Source organism: Chrysochloris asiatica, unplaced genomic scaffold (assembly GCF_000296735.1).
Source record: "Chrysochloris asiatica unplaced genomic scaffold, ChrAsi1.0 scaffold00080, whole genome shotgun sequence".
In the NCBI taxonomy this organism is placed as follows: domain Eukaryota; kingdom Metazoa; phylum Chordata; class Mammalia; order Afrosoricida; family Chrysochloridae; genus Chrysochloris; species Chrysochloris asiatica.
Window position 1 is genome coordinate 11,962,557 of NW_006408598.1, and position 17,412 is coordinate 11,979,968.

The window sequence follows — 17,412 nt, forward strand, 5'->3', positions numbered from 1 at the left end:
TTAGTATTTCAGACTCAAGTCTCACATGTCAGAATAACCTTGAACATTCTTTGAATTGTCCATAAATTAGGACGTACTGGGAATGAAAGTCCTAAGATAGATTCAAGGAAAGAATGAAGGCTGTGTACCCATGTGGTGGCATGCCTTTGAGTCAGTTCCAACCCATAGCAACGCTTGTGCGGCAGACAAGCTGCCCTATTGGGTTTCCTAAACTGTAATCTGTACATAAGCAGGTCACCTGTCCTTTCCTCCCGCAGAGCCGCTCGGTTAGCCGCTGGACATAGAACCAGGGTTCCTTTGTAAATGTGTTACTGTTTTCGCTGTTGTGTGCCATCAAGTCAATTTCAGATGTTTATGCATATAAAGTGTTGCTTCGTTAAAATACCTGTTGGATCCCTAGCAGGTGCAGAATCGGAAGGCTTCATTATGTTCTGCTTTAATTAATATTAAGCCTCTCGTACCTTTGGTTTACATTAATATGTTTGTTGCTTCTTGTGAAGATTAATATAGTTGAAAGCATAAGCTTAAGCACCTAGAGCAAGCCCTTAATGAATATTCATTGGACCTGACTCTGAGCCTTGCTGATCATAAACAAATAAATATACACCGTTCTTTGAAACATTGTAGAAGAGACCGGGACAGTGGCGTCCTGCTCAACAAAGTAGATGAGCGCTGCTTCGATTGCACAAATCGCACGATTACACTCCCATTCTAGACATCGTTTTCTTCTTAGCATGGGAGAAGAAATCTCTGAGAAAAGTAGGTGTGTGTATGATACGGCACCACTGTCTGCTATAATTTTTATAACACGTGAAGGATGGAAGCCCTCATCCAAGGAGAATCAGAAGCCTCAAAACGACAGTAACTTCCCAAGGTCCCTCAACTATCTGGAAATGGAGCCAAGTTTTGAAATGTCTACATTCCTACCTGCAAAATGGGCATAAAAATTATAACAAGTTTAGTGTATGGGTTTTTTTGTGTGTTATTTGTTGTCATTAAGTGCCGTCAAGTTGGTTCTGACTCACAGCAACCCTGTATAGGAGTCCTTTAAATGTATAGATTTAATAATAAAAGTAAGATTTTTATGTCCATATTTTTATTATTTATATAAATGTGTTTATACACATGTGTATACGTCACATATATACATTAACTCATGTATATACACATGCCTAATTTTGTTTATGATTTCTGTATCTATCTGTGTATATACAACAGGACTTCAAAAGTTATGTGGAAAAATTCCGTATTTTTTTACTCCATTTTTCCATGAACTATCTGAAGCCCCCTTGTATATATTCAGCTAAACATGAGTTCGTGATAGTATCCCCAGCTCTAATCCATTCATTGGAGTCCTGGTGTGGCGCTGTGGGTTAATGCGCCAGACTGCAAAGCCGTTTGCACTGCAAGTTCAGCAGTTCAAGCTCACCAGATTACATCATATGTAACTCTATATAGAGTTACATATAATTTTTGTATGTCACAGAATATTCTTCTCATCTTCTTACATCTATTTAAAAGTGAAAATCTACCCTTAACCAACAAGTAGTACAAAAACAAACTGGATTTTGTCTGCAGGTTGTCACTTGCCAACTTCGACTTAAACTAGACTTAGCGTCATTTCTGTCATAGTTAATTAACCATCTGCCACCAACTGTTTGTGGCGCTGCAAGATAATGCACTGGACGGAAAGGTCAGTTTGAACTGCGAGGCCGGAAGTTCAGACTCGCCCGCCGCTCCTCGGAAACCCAATCCAGCGGCCGCTATGAGTCAGAACCAACTTGGTGGCACTTCGCAACAATAACAATAACTAGTTGTTTGATCTGAGCTATTTCTCCAACAGCCCCAGACCTCAGTTTCCTCAAGTAAAAAAGTACCTTAAAGGCACCAGCAGGGTTGGAGTTCTAGCTAGACCTATAACTTCCTGGGAGACTTGCGGCAGGTGGCTAAATATCCCAATGCCTGTTTCTTCATCTGTAAACTGGTGATAAAACTGATGCCAACTTTAGAGATGTTGTGAGGATACTTGTAACACCCTTAAGACATGTATTCAGTAAGCATCTATTATACGTAGTATGAAACTAATAAATGTTAACTAGTGTATTATTTTTAAAAATAACTATTTGAATCCCTATGAAAATAATTCAAAGCCCAGCTTCAGCACTTTTCCAGGCCAGAGATTTCCCGGTCCTTCCTCGGTCCTTCCCCACGTGCTTCTAAGACAAGACTGCTTTGGGAGCTGATGGGACGGGGTGGTGGGGAGTATCAGCACCATTGGCACAAAACTCCATAATTTGTGTCCACTTCCATTTCCCTTACACACACACACACACACACACACACACACACACACAATGAAAACAAAGAACAAATTATTGTGATAAATTAACCTTGCATCTCTGTTTACAACTCTCTCACGCCACCTAGTGGCCGAAAGAGGCTGGTAGAACCAGAAATGCAGATGGGATCAGGGATTTCTCCGATTTTAATAATAAATATTATTTCTTCCTCATACCCTCCGGCAGTCTAGCATAATTTCATTTTCAAGCCCGTCTCCTTTGATTCTCTCCACGGTTCCATTTTTAAGGCATGCAGTGGGTAGATAACCATTTAGCTGAGTGGCTTTCAACAGAACAGGTATTAGGAAGTGCCTCAAGTTGCAGCTGCGTGAGTTGATCAGTTACCTGTCCAGGTGGTTATTAAAAGTGGTGTCCTGCAGCCCCATTAAAAAGCAATGCAGCGTTTAATAAATATTAGAATGTGTCAGCAGCACCATTTAAATGTGGGGAAGAGATCGGAGTCCTCTGTAATTGAATACGTAGGCCCCACACAACACACTCATTGGAACGCTTAATTCCATGTCAGAGGTGAAAGTGGATTGGATTCTAGGTAGGAAAAAGGAAGGGAAGGGGATGGAGAGTAGCTGTCAGCCCCTTGTTGAATCAAGAACAAACTAACCTCTTATATTCAAATAAATTTTTTTTACCAAAAGAAAGCCACAAACTAGTAAGCATTTGCTCAAGGCTTCCTCTGTTCCCTTTTCTTTCCAAAGACCTGGTTTCACCAACTGCTGCTTTTTCTTTTCAACTGGGTTCCCTCTTCTTCCAGCTGTTCCCTAACTAGACAAGGGAAGCAGGTCCTAATTTCTGGCCAAAGGCTATGTCAGTAGTCTGCAGAACCCAGCCCTGACTTTGCCTGTACACACAGAGAAACCAAAGCCTTGCTCTGAAGAGATCTAGTGACAGAAAGGCCCAGCTAGCTCTCTTCCCTGCTCCTTTTCTCTGATTGACTCTTTGTTCTTGTCTCTTTCTTTTCTTCTCTCTCTCTCTCTCTTTCTCTCTCTCTCTGGGCTATTCCTTATTATTCTGTTTCTCTTTTCATACGTCTCTGGTCTCTCTGTCTCTTTCTCTTTCTCATTCCGTCTTTCCGATTCACTTGTCTACCTTCATCTGTAGCTCTCTTTCCTCCCCCCTGCATATCTTGTTTCTTTCTTTTTGATCTCTCTCCTGTCCTCCCTCTGCATATCTCTTGTTTATCTGAGTCTCCCTCCTGCCTTTGACTTTCATATGCCTATGTCTCTTTTGCCCTCTGTCTCCACTTCTCTGTCTGTCTCTTTTTGTCTCTGTTTCTTTCCTGCCCCTGCTTCTGGATTTCTCACTCTGTCATCCCGTCACACTCTCTTTCTTCCTCCCTCTGTAGTATAGGTTTGCATCTTGTCCCCGCAGGGCCTCTCTCTGTGACCCATTTCTCATCCTAGTCCTATTCCTGAGCTTTCTATTTGAATGTCAAAATCCTTCAAGAACTGCTTGGTTCTGAGCCTGCCTGGTGCATGCTTAATAATTAAGGGCATAATTAAAGTGTAACTGCAAGTATAATTAAAATTCACTTTAGTGGATCCTAGAATTATGAAGTAATTAGGCATTTTGACATGGCACCGAAGGAGCAGCTGGAAGGAGGGGAATGTGAAGTTTTTCCGGAAGCTGCTCCACAACCCTTTCATGGCCTGGCCATGCCCAGTGGGTGTTGACCTTGAAGCAGTCCCACATGGAGCTCCGTCTGCTGGGGAGCATCACTCAAGGGCAGTGAACAAGGCCAACTTCTCCATAGGCGATTTTTGAGAACGAGGCTGTCACAAAAGCCAGGGAATGTGAAGAGTTCAAAACCAATCACTCCTTAGCCTTCCTCAAGCAATTTGGGGGTTTCCATTGAATCCGCATTTCTTAAAGGTCCAGGAAAATGTTCAGAAGCGTTCTACCCACATCTCACTTCCTGAGTTATGGGCTTTGTGATAAACCTGGAAACCATCCTGGTGAGCAGGTCTGGCAGAATGTCAACCCTCAGGAAGCTTATGTTTAGTGCGGACTAAGAAGTGTCACCAAGCAATCCCCATAGTATGCTGTCTGCATTATGATTTTGAAAGCACAAGGTATTCTGGGAGCTCGCTATACAAGGCTCTGCTCTAGTGTGGGTCTAGGGAACGGTAACAAGGAAGGCATCCCAAGGAAATGTCCAGGAAGCCAATACCTCAAAGATCATCAGGTGTGCTCCAAGCAGACGGCGTAGCTGAGTTCTGGGCAGAGGGCACAACAAGGGGCAAATGGCCGGAGTATCTGCAGGTCCCTGAATGTCTAAATGAGCCGTGTTTTTCCTTGGGAATGTCTGGTGCTAACTTGGATGGTCAAGAGAATACTAAGCAAGGAACTGATTTAGTTGAGCTACTTGATTGCAAGGACAGACAATCCTTTTTTTATTGTTTTTCTTTTTTTAATGGTCAGAAATGTATTTCATTCATACACATGGAAGGAAACTCAGATAAAACTCAATAAACATGCTAACTAGTTCTCAAAATGAGCAGGAACTATAGTAAACCTGTTAGGTACTGGCTTGCTAGCTACAAGGTCAACAGTTCCAACTCACCAGCTGCTCTGTGGGAGAAAGATGAGGCTGATAAAGTTTTACAGGCTCGGAAACTAGGGTCATGATGAGTCGGCATTGACTCGGTAGCTGTGGGTTTATAATAAAGCTGGACCCCCAGTAAGGGTAGGGCTGTGAGATGGAGGTATCTCAGGAACGCCCCTCCAATACTTGTATATTCGCTTGACTCCGCTGCTCTCTGAAATTTTGCCTCAACTTTGGCCTGCCTGCTTACTTATGACTAGTAATTTACTTTCTTGGTGCTAATTTCTATCTCTTGTAAAGTCCCATTCACATTCTCAGGAGAACAAATCTATTTGCACAAGTTAACGATTGTTGCTTGTATTAGGACAGCCAGTAGATAGACCACCATCAGGTCTGCGTCAGGGGGGAGAACACCCTTGTGGTCTCTCCTAAAGCAGGGGACAATGGGTAAGTAGCGTAGGTTTATCCAGAACGAGCGGCTGAAAAGAGCAGAAACCACAGCTGTTCCCGATCCTTCCCTATGAACAGCATAGAGCATTAATGTTTGCTGTGAGGGTCAGGTGATCTATAATGCAAAGTGCTACAAATTCTTAAATGCCAAGCAGGAGTTATCAGGGAGCCAAAACACTGTGGGAAGGAAGAACAAAAGAGTTTGAGATGGAACCTTCCAGCCTCTGAGCCTCAGTGCACTTGGCTGAAAAAAGTACAATTGATTCATGGACACCGAACTCACAAGGCCAACTTAAGGTTCAAATAAAGTAACATTTGGAAACTTAGTAAATCCTTTTAAAAATGGAGATTTTATTATTGTAAATATTGTTATGATACATATGTATAAGGTCATAAGATGAAGAATACATATTTTAAGTGTTAGTTCCAGACATCGTTCAAAGAGGTGAGAGATAAGTGGAATCCTCATTCTACCTCTTCCTAGCCATCTAGCGAGGCTATAGACAAAATTTTAAACCCATCCATTTGTGCCTCAGTTTCTCAGATGATTTGCTCAGCATACAGATTGAATAAGTATGGTGAAAGAATACAACCCTGTCTCACACCTTTCCTCATTTTTACCTAGCACCTTTCACTTTACCTAGCATAATATCCTACTCTAGGAACTGGTCTCTCTTACAAATATGTGTGAAATATGAGACATGTTTGAAGCCATCCAGTCTTCCAAGGAGCATTCTGGTTGAACTTCTTCCAACACAGATTTATTTGTTCTTCTAGCAGTCCATGGTACTTTTAATATTTTTCTCCAAAACTGTAACTTATGCATCAATTCTTCTCCGGTCTTCCTTATTCACTATCTAGCTTTCACACACATATGAGGCTATTGAAAATACAATAGCTTGAGTTAGGCACACTTTAGTCCACAAACTGACATCTTTATTTTTAAGCACTTTGAAAAAAGCATTGAGATTTTCCTAATGGAATACATTGTTTGATTTCTTGACTGCAGTTCCCGTGAGTGTTGATGGCAGATCCAAGCCATATGAAGTCTTTGGCAACTTAAATCTTTTCTCCATTTATCATGATGTTGTTTATTCCTCAAGTGGTGAGGATTTTTGCTTTCTTTACATTAAGGTACATCCCATACCCAAGACTATGGTCTTCAATCTTCATCAGCAAATATTTTAAGTCCTCTTCCTATTCAGCAAGCAAGGTTGTACCATCTATGCATCACAGGTTGTTGATGAGTCAACCTACAATCCTGATACTACGTACTTGTCACATAATCCAGCTTCTCCAATTGTTTGCTCAGCATACAGATTGAGTATGGTGAAAGATTACAACCGTGCACACCTTTTCTGATTTTAAACCATTCAGTGTCCCCTTGTTCTGTTTGAATGACTGTCTCTTAGTCTACATACAAGTTCCTATGAGCACAATTAAGTATTCCAGAATATTCGTTTTTCTCAATGTGGCCTATACCTTGTCATTATTCACACCGTTCAAAGACTTTCCCTAGTCAGTACAGCACAGGTAAGCATCTTTGTGGTATTCTGTGCTTTCAGCCAAGATCCATCTTTCATCAGCAGTGATACCCCTCATTCCATACCCTCCTCTGAATCCAGCTTGAACCTCTGGAAGTTCCTTGTTGATGTCATGTTACAGCCGTTTTTGAAATATCTTGAGTCAAATTTACTTCCATGTGATATTGAGGATATTGTCTGATGATTTCCATATCCCGTTGGGCCACCTTTCTTTGGAATGGGCACGTATATGGATCTCTTCCAGGTAGTAGACCAGGTATCTGTCTTGCAGTTTCTTGGCAGAGTTGAGTGAGTGCCTCAGTGTTGCCTCAGTTTGTTGAAAGATTTCAGTTTATATTCCATCAATTCCTGGAGCCTTGTTCTTTGTCAGTATCTTCAATGCACCTTGGAGTTCTCCATTCGGTACCATTGGTTCTAGATGATATGCTGCCTCTTGAAATAGGTGGACATCCATCATCTCTTTTTGGTACAGTACCTCTGTGTAGTCCTTCATCTTCTTTTGATGCTTTCTGCATCATCCAAGAATTTTCCCAAATAATCTCTCAGTATTGCATATCATGTTTTTCTCAGTTCTTTCAGCTTAAGAAACTTGAATATGTTCTTCCTTTTTGGTTTTGCAACTCTAGATCTTTGTAGATTTCATTATTATATTTGAGTTTGTTTTCTCGAGCTGCCCTTTGAAATTTTCTGTTCTGTCCTTTTAACGCCTCATTTCTTCAATTTGCTTTAGCATCTCTGTGCTGAAAAGCAAGTTTTATAGTCTCTTCTGACATCCGTTTTTGTCTTTTCTTTCTTTCTTGTCTTCTTAATAATGACCTTTTGCTTTTTTCCTGTATCATGTTCTTGATGTCATCTACAGTTCTTCTAGTCTTCATTCATTAGTGTCTAATGCATCAAATGTGTTCTTCAGATGATCTGTAAATTCAGGTGAGACATATTCAAGTTCACATTTGGCTCTCGTGGACTTGTTTTCATTTTCTTCAGCTTCAGCCTGAACTTACATATGAGCAATTGATGGTCTATTCCACAAACTGCTCCTGATCTTGTTTTGGCTGATGATATAGACTTTTTGGATAGTCTCTTTCCATAGATGTAATAAGTTTGACTTGTGTTTATTCAATCTGGGGAAATCCATGCATATAATTGTCTTTTTGAAGTTCTGGTGTGGCACTGTGGGTTAATGCACTGGACTGCAATGTTGGTTTGAACCACAAGATCAACTGTTCAAAGTCACCAGCTGTTCCTCAGAAACCTGTACAGGGTCACTATGAGTTGGAACCAACCCAATGGCACTTATCAACAACAATTGTCTTATATGTTGTTTAATAAAGGCATTTGCATTAAAGAAGTCGCTGGCCCTGCATCATTCTATCATGCGATCTCCAGCATGATTTCTGTCACCAAGGCCATGTTTTCCAATTACTGATCCTTCCTCCTTGATTCCAACCTTTGCATTCCAACCACTAGTAATTATCTATACATCTTGACTGCATGTTTGATCCATTTCAGACTGAAAAACTAGAATTCTTCAATTTCCTCGTCACTGGCTTTAGTGGTATGTGGTGCTTACTTAAATTTGAATACTAGCGGTAATAAGTAGTCTTCCTTGTAGATGTATAGATATTATCCTATCACAGGCAGCATCATACCTCAAGATAGATCTTGACATGTTCTTTTTGATGATGAATGTGATGCCATTCCTCTTCAGTATGTCATTTCTGGCATAGTAAACCATGTGATTGTCAAATTCAAAATGGCCAATCCATTTCAGCTCACTAATGCCTAGGATATCAATGTTTATGTTTCTTTGCATTTTTGACAACCCTCAGTTTTCCTATATTCAGACTTGGTAAAGTCTATTTTCTAATTATTAATGAATGTTTGCAGCTGTTTCTCCTTATTTTGAGTTGTGCCCCATCCGCAAATGAAGGTCTTAAAAGCTTTACTCTATTTGAGTCATCAAGGAGCTCTGGTAGCGTAATGGTTACGAATCGGGCTGCTAATCTCAAGGTTGGCAGTTTGAAACTACCAGCCGTTCCGTAGGAGAAAGATGAGTCTTTCTGCTTCCATAAAGATTTACAGCCTCAGAAACCCTGTGTAGGGTCACTATGAGTTGGAGCTGACTCCATGGTACTTAACAACAACAACATTCGAGTCATCACAGTGAACTTTACTTTGAGGAGGCAGCTCTTCCCCAGTAGTATTTTGAATACCTTTCAACCTGAGGGGCTCATCTTCGTGCACTATATCTCACAATATTCTGGTGCTGTTCATCATGTGTCATTATTCCATATTCTGGTGCTGATTGTGCTCCACTGCTAGTCATAAGGTTTGCAGTGGGTAAAGGTTTGCAGGAGTCCCCTCTCCTTCTTCCAGGTCTGCCTTAGTGTGGAAGTGCAGCTGAACCCTGTCTGCAGTGGGAACCCTGCTGGCAGCTACAATATCAGTAGCATAGCTTTCAGCATCACAGCAAGAAGCAGGCTTCCAGAATTTGATAAACTGACAGGAAGTGGAGAATGGCTGTCATTACTGTTTATTAATATTTTACTAGTTCTACTATTATCATTATAGTAGAACTAGTAAAATATTCATTTTACTTACTTGGATCAACTATCAACACTCACGGAAACAGCAGTCAAGAGATAGGCGATGTATTTCATTAGGCAAATCTGCTGCACAAGACCTTTTTAAAGTATTGAAGAGCAAAGATGTCAGCTTGAGGACTAAGGTGAGCCTGACCCAAGCCATGGTATTTTCAATAAACTCATATGCATGTGAAAGTTGGACAGTGAATAAGGAAGACCGTAGAAGAATTGATGCTTTTGAGTTATGGTGTTGGAGGAGAATATTGAAAGTGCCATGGGCTGCCAAAAGAACCAACAGATCTGTGTTGGAAGAAGTACAGCCAGAGTGCTCCTTGGAGGCAAGATGACCAAACTTCGTCTCTCATACTACGGACATATTGTCAGGAAGGACCATTCGCAAGAGAAGGATACCATGTTTGGTAAGGTGGAGGGTCAGAGAAAAAGAGAAAGACCCCCAGCGAGATGGATTGGCCAGGTGGCATCATTGATGGACTCAAGTGTGACAGCGGTAGTGAGGTTGGCCCAGGATCGGGCAGTGTTTCGTTCTGCTGTGCATGGGGTCGCTATGAGTTGGTACAGACTCTATGGCACCAAACAACAACAACTGTTATCACTAATACTGCTGCTTCTGCTACAGCTACTACCACCATTGTTGTATGTTGTATGTTGTATTGTGGCACTGTAAGAAAAGCACTGGACTACTAACCACTGTGTTGATGGTTCATACCCACCAGCTGGCCCTCGGAAATCCTGTACAGTGTCATTATGTGTCAGAACTGAACAGCAAAAAACAGTTCACAGACTGAAGCTGACAGACCTAGGCATGATCCAAGAACAGAGGAGAAGAATCAGATGATGTCAGGTCTGCTTCTTGGGTGATGAATGAAAGTCTTGGGAGGAGTGTCTGTTGGAATGGAGGCTGCTCCGAAAGGAGGGAAAAGAATCATCTTTTATATCTTGCATTTCTTCCATGATAGATTGCGGTCAACCGGATGAAAATTCTGGCTCGTGTCTCTGTTCTGGGAGATAGAAATTTACACATTCAATTTTCATTCACCTTCTGGTCCAAAGACCAGGTCACTTCTGTGTCACTAAGGGCCTTTGCTTCATGCTGTGTGATTACTCCATGAAAGCCATGCCTGCAGATTAATGTCTCAATTCTTCAGCCTCGTATTTAACACCTGCTACAGTCTGATGCCCTGTTCTAGGTTTCAGCCTCTGGGACCTTGGCTAAAACTTTACCAAATGAATCAAAATATACACACTGCTCTATTAATGAAATAATACATCTTTGCATCTGTGTTTGTTACCTATTATGATATAACAAATTATCCTCCAGATTAGTAGCCCAACACAGGAATATTTATAAACTCACTGATTCTGTGACTCAGAAATCTGAGTGCATTTTAACTGGGTCATCTGGCTCAGGATCTCTTGCAAGATTACAATCAAGGTTTCAGTCAAAGCTACCAGTCAACGCTATCTTAAGGCTAGGCTGGATAGGCATTTGCTTCCAAGAATGTTGTGAATGTTGGCTGAATAGAGTTCCTCACTGACTGTTGGCTGGAGACTACTGTTAATTCCATGCCTCTTGGACTTTTCTGTAGGGAAGCTCATAATATGGTAGCTTCTTTCATGAGAATGAACAGAGAGCCAGAGAGAATTTAAATACAACAGAAGTCAGCAGATTTGTAACCTAATCTCAGAAGTAATATTCCATCCATTTTGCCTCTCTTCTATATATTAAAAGCAAGTCTCTGGATCCAGGCAGCCCTCGGGGAAGAGGCTCGCCAAAAGTGTGAATAACTAGAGGTGGGGGTTACTCGGGAGTCATTTTGAAAGCTACACAATACCTGTAATCTATCATGTTGGTTAAAGCAATGTTAGTTTATGGAATTGAAAATGCTGAAATGCCAGTTGCATAACCTACTAGAAGGTTCTTTCTCATTCTCATAAAGACTGAATGGGAGAGTGGGTAGAGATGCTGTGTTCCACCGTTTTTCAGATATGCTGGCTGAAGGGGATCATCGCTATCTTCAAAGGATGTCTTTCAAGATTAACCTAGCAGGCAACGTTCAAGAAGGTAGACAGGGAAAACAGAGAAATGGAGGTCGACATCGGATGTGTATTATACCCGTTAACATTCCATTGGTCAGAATTCAGTCATATGATCTCACCTAGATACAAAGGAGCCTCGGAAACATAGTTTCCCCAGCACGTCACTTAATTAGAGAAGAGGATCGGAATTCTTGATGGACTCTGCCATACATACACAGAATGCTTACACATATGTCATTTTAATTGTTTATCTCAACTCATTCTCTCTGCATTACTATTCTTGTATAACAAACAGGGATGCATAATAAATATATTTTTTGAGCACTTTGCCTTTTGCATAATTAGAGTTGTTGTTGTTGGTCTTGGTGGTGGTTAAGTGCCATTGTGTGAGTTGCGAACCTATGTTGGGTTTCCAAGGATCGACTGGTAGCTTTGAACAGTCATTCTTGTGACTAGCAGTCCAGTGCTTACCCTACAATGCCACACGAAGACTGCATATAATTAAAGAGAAGAGGATTTATGCCTCAACTGCACCAACAACAACATGTGATTTGTTGATGTTGTTGTTAAGTGCTTTTGAGTCGATTCCAACCCATCGCGACCCTGAACAGGGTTTCTGAGGAGCAGCTGGTGATCTTGAACCATTCAGACAGCTTTGCAGTCTGGCACATTAACCCACAGCGCTTGTTTGTTGTCAAGTGCCATCAAGCAATTCCGACCCTTAGCGACCCTGTATGGGGTTTCCGAGGAGCAGCTGATGAGCTTGAACCGCCAACCTTGCAGTTCAAACAGCTTTGCAGTCTGGTGCATTAACCCACAGTGCCACACCAGGACTCCAACCCACAGCGCTTAGGGAACAGCTATTTAACTGTTAACTTCTCTGAGCCCTTTGCTGTGGGACAGTGAATCCCAGGAAGAATCAACACACATCACCTTTTAAATGCAGTTGTTTCTGTTGGGCCTAGCCTTTGCTTTTCTGTGTGAGAGACACTGACCAAAGAGCCTCTTTTTATTCCAGTCTTTGTGGTGAGACGGTTCCCCAAGGCCTCTTAATTCAAAGTCTTTGTTTAGAGATAGGCTTTATCTTGCTAATTAGATAAAAGCCCAGGAAATGATGTAAGATGAGATGTTTTGTTAGACTCTTAAATTCTATCACATTTCTTTCAGAGGATTGTTAACTCTAAGAGAAACAGAAAAAATTAGTCTGCACGTTCATGAGTCTCCAAAGGACCCTCGGGACTGAGGTGGGCTGGCTGGTGAATATTGCATATCTGTCATGACCAACCTGGACAGCTCATCAGAGGCCATATCATTAGCCTTCAAGACCTGTTCCATATAAAGAGTGAGGAGGATGCAGAAATGGATATGTTGAGTACCATCGCAGTCTCCACAGTGGTGGATGCTTGGGAATAGGTGGACAGATCCTGAGAACTTTATATGGACTCTCAAAGATGAGGGGGCTACTTGGACCCCTTTTCCTTCCTAGAAGTCTTGAAGACAAGTGACCTCTAGTCTGGATCAAAATCACATCAATCTAGTTGGCTATGGATTCTCTGTATAAATTTCACCTTTCACACTGAAAACCCTTCCTTTGTCTCTTGCAAGTCTTCTTTCTTGTCTTCCTTTTCTACCTGGACCATTGCTTGAGCTAACTCATGCCACATGATCTTTCCTGTCAGTGAAGTTGATTGTTGCTGTTACATGCTGTCGAGTCGTTTCCAACTCATAGTGACCCTGTATAGGACTTCTAAGGAGCGGCTGGTGAGTTCGAACCAACGACCTTGTGGTTCAAACCAACGTTGCAGTCCAGTTCTGTATACCACAGTGCCACACCAGGACTCCAAAATTGATTAGAGTTGATATTTAATTTGTTTGCCGAGGAAAGATTAGCACATCAGTCCCGTGTGTCCTCCTGTGTTTGTACTATTTTAACACCCTGCCTCATGGTTTTCTTGCTCATTTTTTTACTCAAGACTTTGTCTTTGGATTCCATACTCAGTCTATTCTACCAACGGACAAATCCATTTTAGAAGATTTTCTGTGTTCAAACTAGCTGAAGCAGTGGTTTTTAATCTTTTTGCTTAGCATTATGAGAAAGCTCACCATCACCATTCCTCACGTACTAGCTCCTTATCCAGCATGTCGTATGTTCGACACAAAAGCAAAGTATGTCTGACAATAACAAACGCTGAGGCTACTAGGCATGAAAAACACCAGCTGGGATGGGTAAGGTTATGTGTCAGTTTGTCTGGATCGTTACTCTCTGTTACGTAATGGTGTACTTTACAGTTATGCATTCGTTTAATTTGGCACTTAGGTAATGATATTGTCATCCTTCAACATGGAATCTGATGTTTACATTCTCCATTTCCACGTAACAAACTTAGTCTTTGGATACTAACCATTGTCAAGAATTGAGGAGTTGTATTTCATTTTTTTTAAGTGCAAAAGAAAATTTTAGGCAATCTCTTTCTAATGCCAGACAACTAAGATAGAAAGAAGAAAAATAATAATTTGTTATCTGCATATATTTAAATAGCCAGTAGACTGGGATCACAGAACACTGAGACAGTTCTATTTAAATGGCCTATGGGTCTATAGGCTAAGCACTGAACCACAAGGTCAGTTTAAACCTCAAGGTAAGCTGTTAAACTCACCAGTGGCCCCTTGGAAACCTTATACTGGGTCACTGTGAGTTGGAACTGACTCAATGGCATTTAACAACACTAACAGTGGGACCCAGGATGCCATGGTTTTCAGTTGTGCTAACCTTCACGGGACAGCATCTCTAGTTTCTTTTCAGTGATTGTTTGTCGTTCCCTCTCTAGGAACCAATGTCCAGGAGGCTCAGAACTTGCTCAATGACAGTGGACTCCCTATTACTTCTGCTGTCGACCTGGAAGATGCAGCCAGGAAGGCCGTGGCCAGCGTGGCAAAGAAGTGATCCACTGTTTCCAGGAAAACAGTGTTCTCTAATCACTGTGAAGAAAATGGTTATCTCATTGCTGTGGGGAGAGGGTTGGGGAGAACAAGAATCGCTATATGAAAAACCTGAAGTGTGTCTTTTTCTTGAATAAGCTATCTAGGCAGCCTAAATAATACAATTTCACTTTTCTGTCCAGATTCTCATACTTTCCTGGAGCCGGCCCAGTCTACAGAGTTAAGGGAGACGTCTGTATGACCAGTGTGCATATAGAAATAATTTTCAATCAGACTCTGGCTCATTTATAAGAATTTTGGTAGACGTTTAGACCATAAAAAACTCAGACAATATTACTCTTAGCATATTAACAACCAAAAGTTAAGGCATTCACAGAAATGGGTTTTATTAAGCACTATGACTCTAAGGCACTTCACAACAACAACAACATTTTTTTTTACAAGTTTCTGACTCCAGCACACGTCTGCAAAACTCGTGATTATTCCAAAATGTTTTTGTTTCATGTTTTACAGTGGGAAGTCCACATCAATATCCCATACATTTATTTTACCTTTTGCCTTAATTTTTGATGTACTGTTTACCTCACACTCAAGTAAAGCCAGATGCCTTATGTATGACTGTGAAGAACATTCCATTTTTACAACAAAACTGAAGCACTCTCAATCTTACTGGAAGTCTTTATCATCGTGGCCCTTTGGGATGAGATCAGACCAAGTTACGTTATGGGTGTCAGTGTCTTTTCCCACGTCTCCTGTACCCTCCAGTACTTACCAGCTTATGGTAGAGAGATAGGAAACTGTATGTAATTCAGAGAATGTGAATTTTTCTATAATGTCCATTTTTATGAGGGGGAACAATTTAAATTAGGTTTCTGTGTAAAATTTTGTTAAATTTTTGTAACTACACACAAATTCAAATAAAATCCTTTGTTTTTTAAGTTCAAAGATCTGTGTTTTTGTCTCATATTAGCGTATTTTATTTGTCAGACAGTTTTGCCAAGACACGCATTTCAGATAGTCCCAAGGTTATTTCACTTTCACGGAGCTTAATCAAGAGCCCTTCCTATGTTAGGAGATTATTCACCGGCAAAATGTAAAATACATGCTTGCCAACAGTTCAGGTGAGACTTGCACGTGTATCAGGTTAAAATGTGGTGTCAGTCTGTACAATGCTGGGCAGAGACACGCTGCAGACACTCCCGATTAATGAGGGTCTCACGCCACCACTGACATTTCATCTCAATGGCCAAAATGTAGCAGACCAGAGGTTTTTGTTTGTTTTTTACCAGCTTTCATTGTGCTCGTAAATTTCACATATTGGAAGAAAAAAAAAGTCATTATAGATGCATAATTATTAGCATGGGAAAAGAAACCATTTAATAGATTCATCTCTATGACCTTTCTAAATTGGTATGCAAAGAATGAACAATATTGACAATGTCCTTTTTTAATGCCCTGGTAACTAGTTATAATGATTTTTCTCTCTGTGTTTGTGTGTGTATATAGATATTTAAGTACATTTTTGTTCTTTGTTTCCAGCAGGGACATTTGGCAATGTCTACAGATATGTTCTGGTAACACAGTGCTTGCAAGTTGGGCTGTGTTTCTCAAGGTCAGCAGTTTGAAACTATCAAAGGGGCTGTCAATGAATGATGAGGCTTTCTGCTCCCTTATACTTTAAGGAGCTCTGGTAGCGTAGTGGTTACGACTCGGGCTGCGAACCTCAAGGTCAGCGGTTCGAAACTACCAGTGGTTCCGCAGAAGAAAATGAAGCTTTCTGCTCCTGTAAAGATTTACAGCCTCAGAAACCCTATGCAGGGTCTACAAGGCAGAACTGAATCCACATACGTAACCACTACCACCATAGAGATGTTTGTCACGACTGGAAGAATGTTACTGTCACCTAGAAGGTAGAGGTCTACGAGGCTGCACAGGACAGGCCTCAACATAAAGAATTATTCAGCCTAAAATGTCAGTTGTGCTGAGAGTGAGAAACTGAGTTCGTTATTGTTACTCATTTACTATGATAAATATGGATTACAGGCATACTAAAAATGCAGTTATCCAAAAAAAGACACTACATAAAGTGAAAGTATATAAGATTTGCTTAGTCGATCAGTATATTAAACATAAAAGCTATAAGTTTATTTCCACATTTCCTGCTTGAGTCTTGAATTAATTTATTGTGCAAATGTTCTATTAGAATGGAACTTTATGAAAGTTATACTATTCTTTAATAATATTCTATTTGGGGAGATGAAATATTAAACTGTCAGAAAAACATGTAAATAGAAACTCGCATAAGCTTATTTGAAGCTGGTCTATTTAAATAGCATGTAAAAATCTTACGCATTTTACATTGTAGTCTCTCAGAATAAATGTTCAGTTTTGTTTTAGGCCTTGAACCAGAATAATTAGTTATGATTTTTCAACTAGTTCACATTTCATGGATCTGCTTCCTAATTTTATTCAATATATAGAGTTTAATTCTTTTATATATTTTGTTCAATATATAGAGTTTAATTATTTTATAGAGTAGTTATTTTTTGTCTCATTGGGGATGTGATTCCAGTTGTTTTCAGTCTACTAAATCTTTGACGCCTTGTGTATAAAATCCTAGTATTTATAAAATCCTAGTTTGCTACATATGTTCCAGTGATAAATGTCAAACAATATATTGATCTATATTGAAGCGTCTAGTAGAGATGAAACTTGCTGTTCAGAAAGAGATATAGCCAGCATGTAAGAATTATCTCTGGTAAAACAGAACATGTCAGAAATTTACCTCCTGGGTCTATAAAAGGGTGAACGCACCACTGTATAAATAGAAGTTCTGTAACAAAAAGAGGGGAGTAGTTAATCTTATATTCCAGGAATAGAAATCCCTAGGACCATCAAGGGAAAGAGCACGAGCGGAATGTGGGCCCCTATCCAGA

The 17,412-nt window shown here is 40.5% G+C and overlaps 1 protein-coding gene across 1 annotated transcript in view; it reads left to right on the forward strand.

Moving 5' to 3' along the window:
* The window catches only part of SUCLG2 (succinate-CoA ligase, GDP-forming, beta subunit), a 296,247-nt gene extending 281,767 nt beyond the window's left edge, over positions 1 to 14,480 (forward strand). The window contains exon 10 of the mRNA XM_006865639.1: positions 14,365 to 14,480. Coding sequence (XP_006865701.1) covers positions 14,365 to 14,480 — 116 coding nt within the window. The remainder of the gene's footprint in view (positions 1 to 14,364) is intronic.
* The last annotated feature ends 2,932 nt before the right edge of the window (positions 14,481 to 17,412 follow it).